Raw genomic sequence first — 19862 nt, forward strand, 5'->3', positions numbered from 1 at the left:
ATAAGTTTACAGTAAAATGCAATGTAATAAAAATCTCCGATAGGCTTTTATATTTTTTCTACTGTCTTTCAAGTAAACCTTTTCCAACATAAAATATTATGTCTCCTTTAAAAAATAAAACCCCTTGGCCAGACTTGTGAAATGGTAAGGCATAGTTAGTCCAGTGGTCCCAATAAACCAAGGAACTATGAATCTTTGGGCAGGGGGAACAAGCTTATGAAAAGATAATTGGATCTTCACCATCTGCTTTGCTACAAACATGTTTACCAAAGGAATTTCAGATTCTTTGTGAGTCTTAGATCTTCAGGGGAAAAGCATATTTCTTTAAAAGTGAGAGCAATCATTCAGGATTTCTGTGGGGAAATAAAGGATCTAGATACTCAGCTTCCCTACAGCAGGAACAATTTAGGGAGTATATATACACGAATTAATTTTATTTTTTATTGCCACTGATGCATATTCTAAGTTTATACTGGTTTGAACAAGCATCCCATATGTCTGGCAATTATGAGACCAAGTTTTATATCTCTAGAAAAAGCCAGGGTTCCACATAAATCCATAAGGATGTTTTCAAATATTACATGCTTTAAATACCTCAAGTCAGAATATATTCCTACACTCAATCTGTGTGAAGATTTTACCAGAAACTGAAAATACTACGGAGTTCAAGTGTCAGTGTCCAAGCTGCCATATGCAGTTAACCCTCAGAGCCATAAGACGCAATGAGGACTTCCCATTGAAAATGAGCAGACAAGGGGCACCTGGGTAGCTCAGGTGATTAAGGGTCTGACTCTTGGTTTTGGGTCAGGTCACAGTCTCATGCTTCCTGAAACTGAGCCTCACATCGGGCTCTGTGCTGACAGTGTGGAACCGGCTTGGGATTCTCTCTCTCCCTCTCTCTCGCCACTTGTGCTCACTCTCAGGTGTGTGCTCTCTCTAAAAATAAGTAAATAGACTCTTTTAAAAAAGAGAAAATGAGCAGACTGCCTCAAAGAGTTTCAGTTAAGGCTCAACATCCTAGAGCTAACAGAAAAATGTTGACATTTACCTGCAGCTATATAGTATCCTAAATAAATTTTGTTTTTTCCAGATTCAATCATTTTGGTCATTCAATAAATACTTGCTGAATGCCTTCTACCTGCCAGGCATCAAGAAGAATTGAAGAAACTCCTTTTAGGTGATAGCCCAGTACAAATCAGCTCATGAAATAACCAACCAGAAGAGAACAATTTGAGCATGCTATGGGAATGACAGATGCAGGACTGAGGTGACCATTTTCTTTGGGAAGCATTAGTTGGGAATGAAGCTACAGGCCTGCCATTGTCTTGGCAGGTACAGAGGCAGAAAGAACACGGAGAGCAATCTGCAAATAATCATCTATATGGCAGGTATGTGACTTTAATTTAGGTACTAGGAAAAGCACAGGCAGACAAATTAGAGAGCAAGACTAACTCCTGGACTTTCCACCTGAGACAGGTCCACAGGGGCAGCCAGAATCAAGGCAGGACAAAAATAATTTTCATTCAGAGAGATATCAGTATTGACATTTTTCCTTAAGTGCATAAATGTCCTGTGGTACCTAAAGACATACCACTCAGAAGAGCAACTTCACCAAGGTATCTAAAGACAAGAGCGAAAACAAAACAAAACAAAACAAAACAAAGCAACCCTAGCAGAGCTGGGAAAAGTTCAGAGAAAGACAGGTTAAATAATAGTAGTGATAAAGACTACTAGAAAGACAGACTAGAAAGCAAAGGACTCAACTATTTCTAAAGTCTGAGCGGGTTTCACACACTCCTCTCCTCCCTGTTCGTATAAATTCCTCACTTCCCTGAAAAACCTTTCCAAGGGTCACTTCTAGATTAGCTATAGCACTACCTTCCTATCCTGAGTGTCCTCACACTTTTCAGCACGTGGTTGGCTCATATCTGCTCAAACTTGCTAACACACTGCTCTAGAATTGTTTCCCTGGCTTTCTTCTACCCTTAGAGCTTGGATTTCTGTTGGGAACACAAGCAGCCCTAAATTGAAGTAAATTGAAAATGATAAAAAAATTTTCAAGGTATAAGGGGTTCCACATAAGAAAGATATCAATACTCTCCAAACTGACTTATAGGCTTACTATAATTTTTATCAAAATCCTAGAAAGATTTTTTTTGTAGGTATAGACAAGATTAACCTAAAATTTATATGGAAAGGCAAAGGAATTAGAATAGCTAAAATGATTTTGAAAAAGGAAAATAAAGTGAAAGGAATTCGTCTACTCCATTTTCAAGACTTTTCACATAGCTGCAGTAATCAAGACTGTATGGTATTGGAGAAGGGATAGATATATGGATAAATAGAATAAAACAAAGACCCAGATATAGACCTACACAAATATGATTTTTGACAAAGGTGCAAAAGTAATTAAATGGGTGAAGGATAGTCTTTTCAAAAACAGATGGCACTGCAGCAACTGGACATCTATAGGTATCGAAGGAACCTAGACTTCAACTTCACTCCCCATTAGAAAAGTATCTCAGGGAGCTTGGGTGGCTCAGTCAGTTAGGCGCCCAACTCTTGATCTCAGCTCAGATCTTGATTTCACGGTTGGGAGTTCAAGCCCCGCACTGGGCTCCATACTGGACTAGAAAAGGGCAACATGAGGTATCCTTGCACTAATAGATCTCTTCCGTGTCTTGACTGTATCAATGACAGTATCCTGGCCATGATATCATATTATAGTTTCACAGGATGTTAACATTGGGAAGACTGGATGAAGGGTACCCAGGATATCTCCATATTATTTCTTATAACTGAATATGAATCTCTACCTCAAAAAAGGAGTTTAGTTTTTAAAATCCTTTTTAAAAGCATAAATAATAAAACAGGAGGAGTATAAAAGTGATCTCCAAATTCTTAAATATAAAATTCAGGTAACAACTTTTATAATAAGATACGTTATTGAAGAAGATAATAATCTATTTCATATTATTCATATTTTCAAGTTTTTTTATTTTTTAAATAATCTCTACACCCCATGTAGGGCTCAAACTCACAAACCTGAGATCAAGAGACACATGCGCTACAAACTGAGCCAGCCAGGTGTCCCTATATTATATACATTTAAAGAAGAGCTTGAGGGACGCCTGGGTGGCTCAGTCAGTTAAGCGTCTGACCCTTGATTTTGGCTCAGGTCATGATCTCATGATCTCATGAGATCGAACCCCACGTGGGGCTCCCACACTGAACGTGGAGCCTGCTTAGGATTCTCTGTCTTTCTCTCTCTCTCTCTCTCTCTCTCTCTCTCTGCCCCTCTTCCCCTTGTGCTCTGGCTCTCTCACTCTCCTAAAAATAAGTAAGCATTAAAAAGAAAAAGAAGAGCTTGAATAAATTCATGCTCAGTCCACCATGACCTAATTATGAGAATTAGGATAGCTCAGGGTCCATCGTCAGCCTCAGAAACTGATGGAGTCAAGAACAGTACCAATAGAACTGGAATTGAAGTCCAGAAAACCCATTTTTTCGGACTCTGGCTGGCCAATCTTCTCTTTTTCCCTGGTGCCCTATGGCCAGTGGCAAAAGTTCCAATAGATTAAGGGAAGCCCTGTCTTCCTAGTGCCCAAAGGAATTTCTGGCTGGCAGTTTGGACCTTCTGGAAATGCAGTCTCTCCTTCAGGCCACTAAGAGATCATTTCCTATTCTCAGAGTCCCAGCACACTCAAGTAGAAAACAACCTGAAAGAACAACACTCCTTTCATTTTCAAATGAGAAAATTAAAGCCTCAGTGCCCCACAACTTTCCCAGCCTCCTTGACCCATATCACATAACAAGTATAAAATTTCTCACAGGAAATATTGGTGAAATAAATGGTCTAAGTTTGCCCCTTTGGGAATACAAACATTTCTCTCTGTCGAGTTATCCTTCTACTAGTAGGAAAGTTAGTAAAGTGATTTCTCCACATTTATTGTCAAACACACTGCGGCCAAGAAGTTCTATAGGATAGCACAGATATTCCCTAGAATATCACTTCAAAAGATCAGAAATGAATTCTGAGTATCTCAGCTACCCTTCATTTAAAACATTCTGCATGTTTAATTTTGCAAGATATTTAGACAATATTAGCATAGGTAGAGTCCAAGCCAATGATTTAAAGCTCCAAATATCTTGATGAAACCAGACTGTCCTCCTCATACCACTCTGATCCGCAATCTACTCAGGGATTTTGTGCAATGTGCAGGTACCATAGGTGGACCTAAACTTCTTCAAAGAGTACTACCCACAAGTCTTGGACTCCAGTCTCTCACCTAAATCTGGCCCACAGGACCTATCACTATACTTCTCCTATCTTGAGGCTAGCTTGAAATCTACTACGACCAACTTGTCAACATCCTATCTCTGTATCTCATGATTTTTATTTGACAGAGAAATTATTAGCAGCTCACACGATCATGCTGAAGACCTTTCCAACTGGATACCTAGTTTTGTCATCCAGCTATATTTTCTCTCTGCCAGAGAGGTACACTGTTGGTGGTTGGTTCCATGGCCCATCTGAGCAACTGGGTCTGTTCCCAACTTGATATCTAGACTCCTTCCTCATCCCTTAGGCAATTCTCTGTGGCAGCCTGATAGAGATCAGGATGTCCAACATGTTCCTGTAAATGCCACCAGTTGACTTGTCTACCTCTCTGTATTTCCTTCAGCTCAGGTGCCCTTGATTTGTAGAATGAATTTGCTATTGCTTGGAAGATGCACATTCAAAACTAACCTGAGATCAAATAAGAATATGCTGTTCTCAATGCAATAAGCAAATAACTCCCAGCCCATGGGAAGTTTCTATCCCAATCTGCAACTGGCTATCTTTAGTAGTAGGCTGTCTTTGTTTATGCTCCACCAGAAGCAAATTCTAAAACAATAATTTAAATGCACGTAGTCTGTTTTATAAGTAACATCAGGAAACACTGGTAGGGAAGTAGGGAAGTGAGACAATGAAAAGAAGGAAGCTAATAAATACATGATGGAGCCTATTACCACTGTGGGCAGGTGGGGCTTAATCCACTAGGGAACTCTAAGAGACAGTGGAGAACACACTTCATAGTTCTGCAAATTGAGAGGCAAGGAATCTGGGGCACTTATCCAACACTCTCCGTCTGTCACTGGCTAACAATTGCTTCTAAGGCCACTAACCCTCTGGCACTTCCAGCATGCCCTGCATGTGGACCTGGTATGCTCCCTGCCAGAAAATTTTACAGAGCTATAAGGTAGAGTTACCTGTGCTCATCCATAAATGCAAAGATATGTGAGTGGGCACCAAGAATGTCTATTAGGACTACCTGCCCTACCCTGTTAATTGGCTCATGAGAGCCAGGGCTAAAATTAGGAGTCTTAATAGGTAATGAACCTTGACCACACTAAAGTCTCTACTTGCAATAAACAAAAGAGAATGCTCTTATTCCACAATACTTTTTCCTGAAAACCTTGTCAAAAACAGAACACACTGTAAGGGGAATGAATTTTCTAAGGAAAAATAGGAAATGGGAAAGAAACCCAAGTTTTTTGCTTTGATGATGGTCAAGGTGTTGAGGGGCTGTTTATAAAGGCATAAACTTAAACCTTTTTAATAACCAATAATGACTCACCTCCTTCCCAATCCCTACATTTCCTCTAGTTAATTCATTGCTGAGGACCCCACATTTAAAGAATAAAAAACCAAAAAGGAGCACAGGGGTGGCTCAGTCGGTTAAGCGTCTGACTCGACTTCTGCTCAGGTCATTCATGATCTCACGGTTCGTGAGTTTGAGTGAGTGCTCTCTCTTAAAATAAATAAATAAACTTAAAAAAATAAACCAAAAAAAAACCCCCAAAAGTCTAATGAAAACAATAGAACTAGCAAGGAAAGGCTCTGAAAAATGAACTGTGGGTATTATTTGGCATCACAGAATGAAGTGATAAAATTCTGAAAGAGAAAATACATTTGTGCTTAAGGAAAAATCACCCCCAAAACTTCCATAATGACTCCTTACATCTTCTTTTTGCAAAAGTAGGGGTCTTCAGTTTTTACAAAAGTGTTCAATCAGAGTCATATTTCAGTACCACTAGGAAAAATGCCTAGTTTTCTTGAGCCAAAAATGTTCATTGAACAACCAATCCACTGAGCATCTTTTATGGTGTTTACACTGGAGACACAAAGATAAATAAGGTGATACCTACACAGGAGAACATAATCTTTACAGTATTCATAGTGACTAAGTCCCATAGGTAATTTCCTTATAAAGAGTGAAGAAGGAAATGGGAGGCCAGACTGAGGAAAGCCATTCCAAGTATTTTGGGCAGAACAGAGAAGGCAGATGTTCTAGTGAAAAAAATGTATTGCAGGCAAGAGAAAAGCCAAAAGCAAATTTAGGAGAAAATAGGGCATAACCACACAAAATAATATTATATATAATAACATGTTATACTCACTGGATCTGGAGCCACAGGAAGGAGATATCTGACCAGATGGGCAAGTGCACATATTTGGCCTAGAACAAAATCCATCCCCACAGGAATGCCGGCAAATGGCTGTCAATAAAACCAGAGGTCTGTAAGTACATGGCTTGAGAGCATGGTGCTTTATAGGAACCCAACCCTCAAATGAGGAAACCTGGGCTCTCAGGTGCCTCGTTAATTTTGCCTTCATGATTCATGACCTTAGGCCACAGGTTTATTCACTTACAAAAAACAAACCTGTTGAACTAAACAAGCTCTGGATGTAAAATGCTGCAACTCCCTTATTTATACCAGTGGTTCTCAATCTCTCTCTTATTCCACACAGCACTCAATCTATCAAAAGTCCCCAATATCTTATTTAGGGAAAACAGAACAAACAAAAGTCCTGCATTTAAACATATTTATATGCCTACAAGCATTTTGTTTTTATATTAGCTTTACAATTTAATGATAGAAGAGTTGCAGAGGTAGTCTTGGGAGCCTATTTAATTTTAAATGCTTATTGCTTAATAATTTCTATAAAAATACTATGCCCTGCTAAGACTAATTCTCTACACTGGATCCTGCCCATTGAGTAGCTTTGATTTTACATTGAAGATGTACATCAACAATCTGAGAGAAGAAGTTGGGAATCCACTACAATAGCACTGATTCTGCAGTCAAGAAGCTGTTCATCTTTTAGAAAAATATTTACACTTTCATGATACTGAGGGACTAATACGCTGGCACCAGATGCTCTGCTGATGGCCAGAAGGAAAGTCTAAATGGCAAATGATTTATATTTATTAGCAGACTAAGATTTGGCCACTACTTTTTATGCTCATAGACATTATCTCTTCCTCAAATTCCTGTATAACCTTGCAAGAGGCAAATGAGATGTGCAAGGCTAAAAATAATATACTTGATAGAAAATGCATTCAAACACCAAAAAAGTTTAGGATGGAGACTGAAAACTATTAAGAAATAAGCTGTCAAAGGATCCTATAAACAATTTATTTGAATACTTGTGTATTCAAATAAATGCTATTGAAGACAGCATTTCTTATAGATTCTACAGAACACAAGGAAGGGGTGCCTGGGTGGCTCAGTCAGTTAAGCATCCAACTCTTGATTTTAGCTCAGGTCATGATCTCACAGTTTGTGAGATCAAGCCCCGAGTCCAGCTCCATGCTGAATGTGGAGCCTTCTTGGGAATCTTGATCTCTCTCTCTCTCTCTCCCTCTCTCTCTGCCTCTCCCCCACTGGTACGTGCTCCTGCATGCACACACGCTCTCACAAAATAAATAAATAAATAAATAAATAAATAAATAAATAAGTAAATAAATATCTAAAAAAAGAACACAAGGGAAACACACTGTCAAGTTGATTTAGAAAATGTCAAATACCATTATATATCTCTCTTAGTGATTCAGTTTTGATCCTTAAATAAAGCACAATATGCCAAATGAATAAGATGCTTCTGGTCAAAATCAAGAACTGGGATAGGGGTGAACTTTTCAGGTCACCAAGAGAATACTGGTTGAAATATTGTTCTTCTGCACAGACCACTCTAGGCCAACACAGAAAGTGGATCTAGTGATTCCTTAATGTCCTTTCAACTCTAACTTTTCCCACTGTCTGATAGAATTTTCTGAAAACTGAAAATTCCTCCATAGGTATGATGTCAGTAAAAGCTCATAAAGGACAGATGCCATAACCAATTTGACTTACATCTCCTTTAAATAGCATCTTTTCTGGCATGTGGTTTGTCACTCAACATTTCTGGTATGTGATGAGAATCTGGATGTTTGCTGTGGCAGCAGAATCAATGGGGGAATCTCTGGCACCATGTGAGCTCTTCCCTAGTCTTTCTACTCATCTTCATCTGATGCTCTAGCCACTTCCTTTCCTCTCTGAAAGTTAGGTCTATCTTTGGCCTCAACCACCCAAATTCAATGTACAAGGTTTGAGTAGGCTTGTGGGTGGCCAACAAAGTTAGAAATTATAATAAGGAAAGCAGCAATGTATCCTTTTTTCAAAATCCCATCCAAGTGATTACAAAGTCTATGAAGCCAGGCAAAATGTACCCTTGATCAAATTATCCCTGTGGCTCTATTCCCTGTATGTCAGAAATATTCCAAAGGAAGTCACTGAATTAAAGTACAACAGCGGTTTGACCAACTTAGTGTATTTCCCAATCTGGATTCAGGGGAAGTAGGAAAATCTTAGAGCTGGAAGGCTCTGCTATAAACATATTAATGGTATGCAGTTACAAAGGAACAAGTACTAAGAATCACCATGCAATCAAAACAACAAAAGAAGAACATGAAGAATGACAGACTGTCTATTTACTTACGGACAATACACTGATTTCCACCAGGTAAGGTTTTCCATCCAGGGCAGCAGTAAGCATTATAACGTGATCCACAGACATTAGGTCTAAAACAAACAAACAAACAAACAAAGATCCAATTAGAAGAACTCCACACTTTTTAAAAAACAATATGTGACCACATACAAGGGGGAAAAAAATGTCTCTGAGTTACAAGAACAGGACGAATTTTTGAGACAAAAAAAAAAAAAAAAAAAAAAGTAAACTCATGGGACCCAACACTGGCTTAGTAGTTTGGGACTCTAACATAATGATACCAATAAGGATATCCCTTAATATCACCTATGCGTACATCAGAAAAATAAAAACGAGATGCAAAATGTAGTGCATTCTATCACAACGCACAGATATAAAAATGTATGGAGTTATATGAGTCTAATTTAAATAATAAAATTCCTACCAATCTAGTTAAGAAAGGTCATCATGAAATCTGCATATAAAGTTTTAAATTTCTACTCATTGAAGCTGTGTATATTTTTTGTGTCCCAGCTCACTCCTAAAAAGTGGCCATATTCTTCCTTTCACCAGAATTACAGGAACGCAAACGCTGACATTAGTCGGAAAAAATAAAAGCAAAAAAATGTAAATATTTCTTTAGCCAAAGTTTGGAAACACAGTTGATTACCAGAAGTTACAGGAAAACAAAGTCAATGTAACTTTGGGTTTCTTGTTTACAGACATTTCTGCTCCATCAGGTTTCTTGGAGCAAAGCTTCCATTCAGAATCCAGATGATACATATTTAACAACTTAAGGGAGCAACTGTTGTAAGGATCTAGTTAATTCTACACTAGAAACTAAGAGGACTGAACACACGGAGACAGGAAAGAAACCATTCATTTCACTATGCCATATCTGAGGGCCTAAACATTAATGCTACTTCCTAAAGTTCAGGGGCTGATGAATAACGTCAAACGTTTTGTAATCAATTTCACAAACAGTAGCTATTCCAAGGCTTGCTAGTATAAATCCTGTAGCCCCATAAGAGTAAACCTTTAAAAACAACTGTGTAACTAAAATGTACTTCTGGGGGCGCCTGGGTGGCTCAGTCGGTTTAGGGGTCTGACTGTTGGATTTCAGCTCAGGCCATGACGTCATGGTTTGTGGGTTCAACTCCCATGTCAGGCTCTGTGCTGACAACGTGGAGCCTGCTTAGGATACTATCTCTCTCCTTCTCCCTCTGCCCCCTTCCCTGCATGCACTCTCTCTCTCCCTCTCTCTCAAAGCAAATAAATAAACTTAAAATAAATAAATAAATAAATAAATAAATAAATAAATAAAAGTACTTCTTGTTGGGGTGTATTCACAAACTCTCCATCTATATGCAGACCATGTGTAACAGCACAGACCCCCCCTTCATCTCCTCTGAACTCATTGCTTCAAGCACAAGCAGAATTGGGAACAAAGGTGAAGCCTTTGCTCTATCCTGTGCCTCTCTCACAGCCCCAGGGGACCCGGAACACTGCAGGGCAAAATGCACACTTCAGACTGACTGATGCTGAGGCCAAAAAGAGAGATAGGAAGAAAGATGGAGGAACCCGGGAAAGGACCCTATTCCTCCAAAACTAGACATAAAATGATGGAAAAAGCCTTACTATGCACCCGATGCTGGAGCCTCTCTGAGCTTTAGTTGATGTCTCTGCACATTGGCATAATGAAATGTCTGCCTTGGCCACATCGTGTGTGTGTGTGTGTGTGTGTGTGTGTGTGTGTGTGTGTGTGTATCAGATGAAATAATGGACATGAACGCAATACAGCATTATTATCATGATAGAATCATTTTCTGACCTAAATTAACTACTCAACAAAAGGCACTATAAGAGATTAAGGGAGAGTTTATTACAAATTCTAAGCCACTGGCTCTCAATCCTGTATCCCTTCTGTGACAAAGTAGTGCCCCAAACTTCAATTCAGAGTACCCAGAACTTCCTGAGGCAACTCAGAATCTTGGAAAGGGGAGTAAGATGAGAAGTTAGGATAGGGGGTTAGGGTGAGGGTTAGAGTAACCAAACCTTCCAAACTCCACAAATTTCTCTAGACTAGAAATGATAATTCAAGCCAGAGTCAACCACCTCAAACCTTCCCCACTAACAGCTCATTACAACAACTCCACTGGGTCCAGTCCAACGCCAAACCAAATCCTGGAATAGCTTCAGAGGACCCCTGAGCCTTTATAGGTGTCCTGTGGTTGGAGTAACTATGTTTTCAAACAAAAATCAAGACATATTGTCTGACAAGAATGAGTGTATTTATGGAGTAATAACACATATAACATGGTGAAAAGGCTAAGAAAAAAGAGTCCAGAATCAGTAATTTCAGTCCTACAAAGCAAGATATTAAAAATATTTTCCAAGGTGTTTGAAAATCATACTAATCTAAACATTCCTCTTTGTTTTTTCAATGTTTACAATCAACCTACAGACAAAACGTGGAAGATGTTACAATTTACAATGATTTCAAAACAAAATGTGAATGTTTTAAACCTGCACCTGTAAAGGTAATGGTATAGCTATCAAGTTAGGAAGAAAGGTATGGAGAGAAATAAAGTAGTTGATCCAAGAGACAGAGGTTTAAGTATATTATATAATGTTTTAAAATAACCAATAACTGAAAGTCATACCATGATTTTTTAAAAAGTAGGAAGGAAAAGAGAGAGAAAAGGTATAGATATCTAAGTGAGCTACGTCCCCATCTTTCATGGCATGGAACCAATGGATACTGTTTAAATCTAGAAATAGAGGTACAAGCACAGTACATGGTGTCATAAAGAGAAACATGAGAAGAACTAAAACCAAACATGGTTAAAATTGGTTGCCCCAAGAGATGAGGATCTGGGGAAATGAAGATAATTCTTTTGCATCCACACCTAATGCCCATTCATAACAGCTCATTTTTAAAAAAAACATTTATTTATTTATTTTTGAGAGAGAGAGTGAGAGTGCTTGAGCAGGAGAGGGACAGAGAGAGAGAATCCCAAGCAGGCTCTGCACTCTCAGCGCAGAACCCCATAGGGGACTCAAACTCAAGAACCTGCGAGATCATGACTGAGTCGGACGCTTAGCCAAATGAGCCACCCAGCACCCCAATAACTGTTCATTTTTTTTTAAACGTGTGCTGCTACACTTTGATCATCCTCTTTTATTTAAAGCAATTACCTTAAAAGTATAAACATCTTCTCTCCTAAATGGGGTACTTTCTGTTTCATCGCATGAACTGTTTCATTCATTCACAGTTCCGTTACATTAGTGATCACATTTTCATTTCACAGTGTTACTTAAAATTCTACATATTGTCTAACTGTGGTTTTGTTCACATGCTCTGACATTTTTTTTTATTTTAATAATTTTTTAATTTTGATAATTTTATCTCTTATAGTATTGCATTATTCAGTTTAAGTTGTTGCAACCAATATCCTCAATCAATGACTGAATCTTTAACACATTAACACATTAAATATTGCTAGGTTAAATGGCTTAGTGCAAAGTATTAGAAAGATGTAAGAATTCTCTTCTGCTAATTTTGGTCTTGAGAACTCCAAACTAACAGCACTCTTTCGAACAAGCTGGGTGGTATTTATTCTACTCACACACAGGAAAAACAGCTCTAATTCTAGAAATAAATGAATGTCTTATTTAAGTTGGAAAGCACTAAGATATGTAAAGTCTAAAGTAGACACATTGGATTACTTCCATATCAAAGATTTTATTCTAAAGTTTCACACAGAAAGCATTAACAAAGAAGATAAGTCTCTAATGGAGTTACTTTTTTGTGTAAATGAAAGTTTAGCATTCAAACTTCTCTTTTCCTTTTCATTTCCCCAACCACACCCAGCAACCTGCTGCCCAAAAAAAGTCAAGAGTTAAAGCTTAGTGCAAGTGGCAGTAGCATTCGGCAAATTCAAAGTAAAATTCAGAGAGAAAAGAAATTTATGCTATGTGCTAAAAACATGCTGCTTTATTTCATCCTCAAGGCAACCCTTTGAGGTAAGTTATTGCCTTTAACATTAAAGACACTATGACTTAGGAAGGTTAAACAAACCAGCCAGGGTCCCACAGCTTGGAAGTAAAGAATGGGGATGTGAACTCAGGAAGCCTGCTGCCAGTTCACTCTCTTAACTGCTATGTTACGGCAGAGATGCCTTTGGGGGCAAGATGGTATTTCACCCAATAGCCTTCATGAGGGAATGAGTGACAAACCCCACCAAAGGTCCATCAACAAACTACCAATTTAAGCATAAATTGTTTTTACCTGTATTCTAAAAGTTCAGGGGGAAAAGGAAAAATATATTTACAGTCCACTTTCCACTGTCTATTACATTGTTTTAATTGTTAGGTCTTTATCTGTAGCTTCTCTTACCAGTTGCTTTGAATACAATGCTTACAACAACCCACCTCCAATCTCTCCAGGGGCGGGTGAGCCTCAGCAGGCCGAATACTCAGATCCAGTTAAGACAAGGCACTTGGAGATTGTGTGGGCTAGCAAAAGCCCCTTTCAATGGAGCAAACAGCTGGGCTTTACCGTGTCTGACCACATCACTGCAGGAACTGGCCTGTGTACAAGATGTCTGCAGTGTGTCCACATTCCTTAGCCAGAATCCACTTCTGTAAATCTGGCCTCTCTTACAGGCAAGATAGCCTTTCTGCTTCCTATCCCAAGTTCAAACTCCCTTTCAGACAAGACTGGGAAAAAAAAAAAAGTTCAGTGGGCTTTTATTTCATATACATGTGACATATTTAAATCCTTGGGCAAGGTTAATGAGGCTGACACTACTCCATGCATGAGTGACCTACTTTTTTGAATTGTGGGAGAAAAATATGATGATTTACTCCTCTCAAGCATAAGTGTGCAGGGGACCTAAAGGCATGCCCCCCCGCTGACTGTCCATGTAACATGGCTCAAGGTAATATCCTAATATCCCACTGTCCCAGTTTTTAAAAATAATAATTTTCACTGTCAAAAATGTGATAGATCATGAAAAAAACCTCTAATATACAAATTAGCTACACATATTGTGACCCACACATCATGACTTTATTAGTTTTTTGACAGATTTTTTTATCAAGAAGAAAATATAAAAGAAAAACCATGAGCACTATCTAATAAGGGGATCCATTACTACTCCAACAAACTTTGCAAGCTCTCCTCAATTATTTGGGTGCCTTTATCCTGGCCCTTTTTGCTAAAGGCCGAGGTCACATCTACTAGCAGTGATTTGAATATCACATGTGACTATTCCAGCCCATCTGCCAGTCACAACATCTCAAGTAATGAAACTTGGAATCCTGGTAATGAAAATGGCTTCCATGGCCTCCTCAAGCTTTCAGGGGGCTCTTCAGATCCAGGGACTCATTTCTGGATTGTCTGGGTCAACACTGGCTGGGACTCAGACAATTCTGGTTTTCTTCTTTGAAGGCATAAGCCTGCCAACCTCTCCAACCTACATCATGTAGTGTTATCCTTCTGGTTTGTTTGTAAATCTCAAACTGTTCTATGGTGAAAAGTTTGCTAAAACGTAAGATAATAAGACTGTAACCATGCAATTATAAATAAACTGTTCCAGTTTTTCATAGTGACTAAGACATAGTATTTGCTCTGGGAAGAAGACAAGCAAGCATGCAAAGAGTGTCGCCACAACAGGTAAAACACAAACATCAAGGTGAGACTGGGGAGTCCAGAAAGGAGTAAAGAGGGTACTTGGCCCCATCACACAGGGTAGGCTCAGAAGAAAGCTCTCTGAGCTATAACTTGATGTCCCCCACTTGTAAAAAGGAATCACTAGTTTTATTTCAGCCCACTGCTGAAATTCCTCTTCAATTCTCTAACTCCATTAGCAAATAACTCTCTGGTTTACATGTTGGTGTTTCACTGTCAGACTGATTATCACCTTTTTTCCTGGCTTCCTCCTTCCTCTCTATTTCATTAGGACAATATAGCTAAATATCTTTTTGTGTTCACGATGGTTAGTTCTGTTCTCTTACATTCCAGACACAGACTTCACCCTCCCTAAGATGTGGAACATTTCACTATCAGCTTCAGATCTCTGCCAGGTAGGCTAACCTGCCCACTCTCAGCCCCACCCTCTTGTCCCACTCCTTCCCTTTATCGTCTCAGCCCTCACTGGTGCACACGCCTCTCCTCCATGACATACATGCTAAATCCAGACCCTTCTTCCATCTTTATACTTGCTCTTTCATGTTTCCTTCTTTTAAAAATTTTCTTTAATGTTTACTCATTTTTGAGAGACAGAAACAGAGTGTGAGTAGGGGAGGGGCAGAGAGAGGGAGACAGAATCTGAAGCAGGCTCCAGGCTCTGAGCTCCAGGCTCTGAGCTGACAGCACGGAGCCTGACGTGGGGCTCAAACTCACAAACTGTGAGATCATGACCTGAGCCAAAGTTGGACACTTAACCAATTGAGCCACTCAGACGCCCCTCCCCCATGTTTCCTTTTTTTTTTTTTTTTTTAATGTTTTTCTTTATTTTTGAGACAGAGAGAGACAGAGCATGAGCAGGGAAGGGGTAGAGAGAGAGGGAGACACAGAATCTGAAGCAGGCTCCAGGCTCTGAGCTGTCAGCACAGAGCCTGACGTGGGTCTTGAACTCACAGACTGTGAGATCACAACCTGAGCTGAAGTAGGACACTTAACCAACTGAGCCACCCAGGCGCCCCTGCCCATGTTTCCTTTTTAATGTATAGTTTCACTTCCCCCATAGTGGTAATCCTCCTCCCCAATTAATCCCAACCACCCTTCAACCTACCAACACAATACCAGACATACCTCTCAAAAACCTACATATGCTATATTATAATTACATTTTATTTCTGGCTCTTTGAACACGACATTTATTTTCTCAATAATGTATTAATTCCAAACATTTGATAGCAATCAATAAATTTAAAAAGTACGCTAACTTGACTACTTGGCTAATTTCTTTAACAGGTAAAACAAAGAGCAACATGTATGACACACAGCGTATTGAGCCATATGTGTGTATTTGTAGTATATATATTTTTTATTTTTTTTAACGTTTATTTATTTTTGAGACAGAGAGAGACAGAGCATGAACGGGGGAGGGGCAGAGAGAGAGGGAGATGCAGAATTAGAAGCAGGCTCCAGGCTCTGAGCCATCAGCCCAGAGCCCGACACGGGGCTCGAACTCACGGACCTCGAGATCGTGACCTGAACTGAAGTTGGACGCTTAACCCACTGAGCCACTCAGGCGCCCCTGTAATATATATTTTAAATAATTATATGTTTAGATTCTCTCCCCTGAAACTTGTCCCTACCCACTCTGTTCCAAAACTAATAGGTCTTCAAGCAGAGAAACAATGTCTGTAATGCCTAGAATATCCTGGAGTCTATTTAGAAGCACACAAGATAACATTGACGGAATACCTTAGTATGTATAAAGTACAATTAACAAAGATTAATACTATGTCTTTGGTGTCATAAATAGGCCAGCTGCAAATGCCACTAACATGGAAACTGTCTAATAGTGAAAACTATTTCTTATAAATTAATCTATTTAAAAGAAAAATATTTCGGGATGCCTGGAAAGCTCAGTTGGTTAAGTGTTCGACTTCGGCTCAGGTGATGGTCTGGCGCTTCCTGAGTTCGAGCCCCGCGTCGGGCTCTGTGCTGACAGCTCGGAACCTGGAACCTGCTTCAAATTCTGTGTCTCCCTCTCTCTCTGCCCCTCCCCAACTCACTCTCTCTCTCTCTCTCTCTCTCGCAAGAATAAATAAACATTAAAAAAATTTTTTTAAAAGAAAAATATCTCATACATATTTTGAACGGCTAAGGTTAGCTAAACAGTAATGTATAATGGTTTCATACTTTGGTTATTTTGCTGATATGCTAATCATTAATTTATTGTGATCAGTGAAGTTATCAATGTTTTTAATTCAGGGACCAAAGTATTTCCTTCAAAAAAATAAGTGTAGAGAAAACACTCGTATATGAACATCTGATTCTATTTATTTCTTTAGCAGAAGAGAAACAAAAATCCCAAAGCAATGAAACAAAGGTTTTCAGCTCACAAATTGGTGCACATTTCACTGTGGCAGGTTGTTGCAACTGATCAAGACCAAAGATGGAGCCAGCCATTTGTGGCCAATTCCTAAAGACAACCGTCACAAAATTCATGGTGCAGCCTTGAAAAGGGTGTGTCTGGAGGTGCTTCTTGGGGGATCACTTTCCCTACCACCCAGTGGGGTAACTCACAGCACAGGCAGCAGAGAGGTTGTCACATCAACAGTTTCATTTGCTCGGTACCCTAAACTATGTTTTTGCGGGGATTTTGTGTTGATGAAAAGCAATAGTCCAAGAACTTAAAAGTACAAGAATTTAGGTTACCATATCAGGGACTCTCTCTCTCTCTCTCTCTCTCTCTCTCTCTCATACACAGCCTAAGAAAGCTGAAGAAACAGAAAGCTGCAAAGAACAGTTCCCAAAACCCAGAAGTCATTTTAGACTGTCAATTTAAACCCTGTTGGAATCTTTTAGAGGTGACTAGAACCTGTGTGCGCGCGCGCGCGTGCGCGCGCGCACGCATGCGCACACTTCTCTTTGAAGGAAAGAAAAAAAAAAAGAAGAATTTAAAGCCACACGGTACACCATAACAGGAAACTAGACATTGAACCATGAAGACCAGAAGCACAGCTATGTACAGTAGGTGCTAATCCTACTTTCTGCTTCTGGTCCTCTGGATTAAACAACACTGAGAACACAGAAGTCTGCACAAACTACTGAACCATCCAAGTGGGCCCCAAGCTTCTAAAGGCCATGACTGGACTAACTTCCTGTCATGGTCTACACTGAAGTTCTGCACTACAGTTCTCTAAGGGAGGGGGAGTCTATGTCTGGCCAGCTGGCATCACTGAACCCCTGGCTGGTTATATAAAAGGTGTTCCCATCTACACATAGGGAAAGGTGTATCTGTTTATGAAGTTGGAACTTTACTATTTGATTCCATAAATAATGAGGATGGATTGCCTCAAATAGAAAAATGTGCATGTTTCAAATTTACATCTTGCCAACACCTGAGAGGGTCTGACCAAGGACACCATGAACATACATGGTGCTTCGAGAAATCTGCTTCCCAGAACTCTGCAACCCCTTGACCTTACCTATGAGTTTAAGGATTATTGTGACTTTTCCTTTTTTGACTGTTACTCCATTTAGTCAAGCTAAAGCCATGTTGCACTTTTCCAAAGGGTAGATGAAATTATAGAAATGACTGAAACACAAGTAAACTAAGAGAGTGGACCAGAACTGCGCAGCGAAAGGCAGACCCGGGTGGTATCTGGGGAGTTCACTGATCCTTTCAGTTCCCTTCTCTCCTCTTTACCACCAACAGAAGAAACCATGATTCCTACCACTTCCCAGAAATTCTCAGACCAAGAGCTCTGTCCAAGGAGATAATAATATCTTCCGAATGCGCTGGCAGCCCCATGAAAGATGGGAAAACCAGCCAGTGAGGTCAGGCTTAGGAGAAAGAATGGGGTCCTTCAGGACCTGGTAGTGCACAGTGATTTGATACTCTGGTTCTGAAGACCAATTGGACAAACAGGTAGAGCTCCAAAATGTCATTTCTCTATTGGTATTTAAAACTCAGAACGGCTTTTCCAATAGAAACAATGTTAATAGGTGGTGGTTTGGTCCCTGGGCTAGTCAAATAGCAGTCTCTATCAGCTAAATAGGCTATTGTAGGCTGGTCTGGGAACCTGACCACAATTTAAAATGTTGTCTCTATGGGAAAACACATTCCACGGCAGGCAACCAGAAGGAAACTTGGCTACTCAAACCCGTGGTCCCTGCAGCTACAGTAAGCTGCCCAGTGAGCTGTAAGAACTGAACACCTTCATCTCAGGCCACTCCATAGTCTTGAGGCGGCAGCTGGAATCGGAACTTGCCCAGCCCCAGGCCCGGTGCCATCCCCCACGCCTGCACGAGACTGTCAGAGCCAACAGGAGATAGCCATAGGTCAATAAAGCAGGGACTTAAAAACCGAGGAGTAGATACCAGAAACTAGTGTAATATTGTGTGTCAACTATACTCAAACAAACAAAAAAACTGAGAGTAATTGGCTATTCTAATCCTTACTGTACCTTTCTTTAGAGACCAGAAGGTTCCACCGCACCAGCAACTATAATATGAGAACAGTATCCTGGACTGGTTCACAGACCAAAAGTTCAGTGAGCCGCTTCCAGAAAGACTGGCTTCCAGATGAAGCAAGGGAGGTCAGTTTTGAAGTCTACCTGGGTACCTCAATCTCATCCTCTAGTTACTCAAGCATTTCAGATCTCTTGGAATCCAATAATTGCCCTCTCTTCTGCAATGGGAGTTCTCTTAAGATAGAAAATTCAGATTTATCTTTACAACCCAGCACCTAGGACAACACCTGAGTCTTAAATGGTAAACAAAGGGTTAGGGTTTCAAATGTGCCTCTGACTAAGACAAAAAGTGAGAGAGAATTCTGTCAGAGTAGTGAACACTTAATTTATTGAAAAGGCAAATGTTTATAAGAAATTAAATAACAAATTAAAATAATGAAAGAGATAATTACTACTAAGAAATCAATTTCATTTCATCTACTTTTTTTAATTTTAAAACCTTACAATGAAAAACTGAATACATAAGATACCCATAAATGGAATTCATGGGTATGAAAGTAAAATTCTTCCGTATTTCAGGTGCACCACTTAGAAACACTTTACAGCTACCAAAGTTTCAGAGGCCTTGTGCCTCAAACTTTATTTACTAGGAGTCAAGAGCCAATGGGTCTTCTAAAACATTTATCTACCAATCCCTTTCATCAGAACAGAAACAATGTTTTTGCCAAGGAACAAAAAAATAGAATATAAATCATTGGTAGAATTTAAGTTTCTAAACAGTCAGAAGTTAGCTAAAACCATGTAGTTATAAAGATTATTTCATTGAAATTAACAATTCACAGTATTAGGCATAAAAAATTTGATGACTTTTTTAACTTTGTAACTGAGGCAAAGTTATAAACATTTA

General features: G+C 39.5%; 1 protein-coding gene across 2 annotated transcripts in view; it reads right to left on the reverse strand.

Moving 5' to 3' along the window:
- The window catches only part of FBN1 (fibrillin 1), a 711751-nt gene that overhangs the window by 674324 nt on the left and 17565 nt on the right, over nucleotides 1-19862 (reverse strand). For both annotated transcript variants that reach the window (XR_007453814.1, XM_049613586.1), the window contains exons 3-4: nucleotides 8807-8889; nucleotides 6445-6543 (exon numbers count right to left, since the gene is read on the reverse strand). Coding sequence is in view for 1 of the 2 variants with exons in the window: in XM_049613586.1 (XP_049469543.1) it covers nucleotides 6445-6543; nucleotides 8807-8889 (182 nt within the window). In the remaining variant the exon portion in view is untranslated. The remainder of the gene's footprint in view (nucleotides 1-6444; nucleotides 6544-8806; nucleotides 8890-19862) is intronic.

This window comes from Panthera uncia (assembly GCF_023721935.1).
Source record: "Panthera uncia isolate 11264 chromosome B3 unlocalized genomic scaffold, Puncia_PCG_1.0 HiC_scaffold_1, whole genome shotgun sequence".
In the NCBI taxonomy this organism is placed as follows: Eukaryota; Metazoa; Chordata; class Mammalia; order Carnivora; family Felidae; genus Panthera; species Panthera uncia.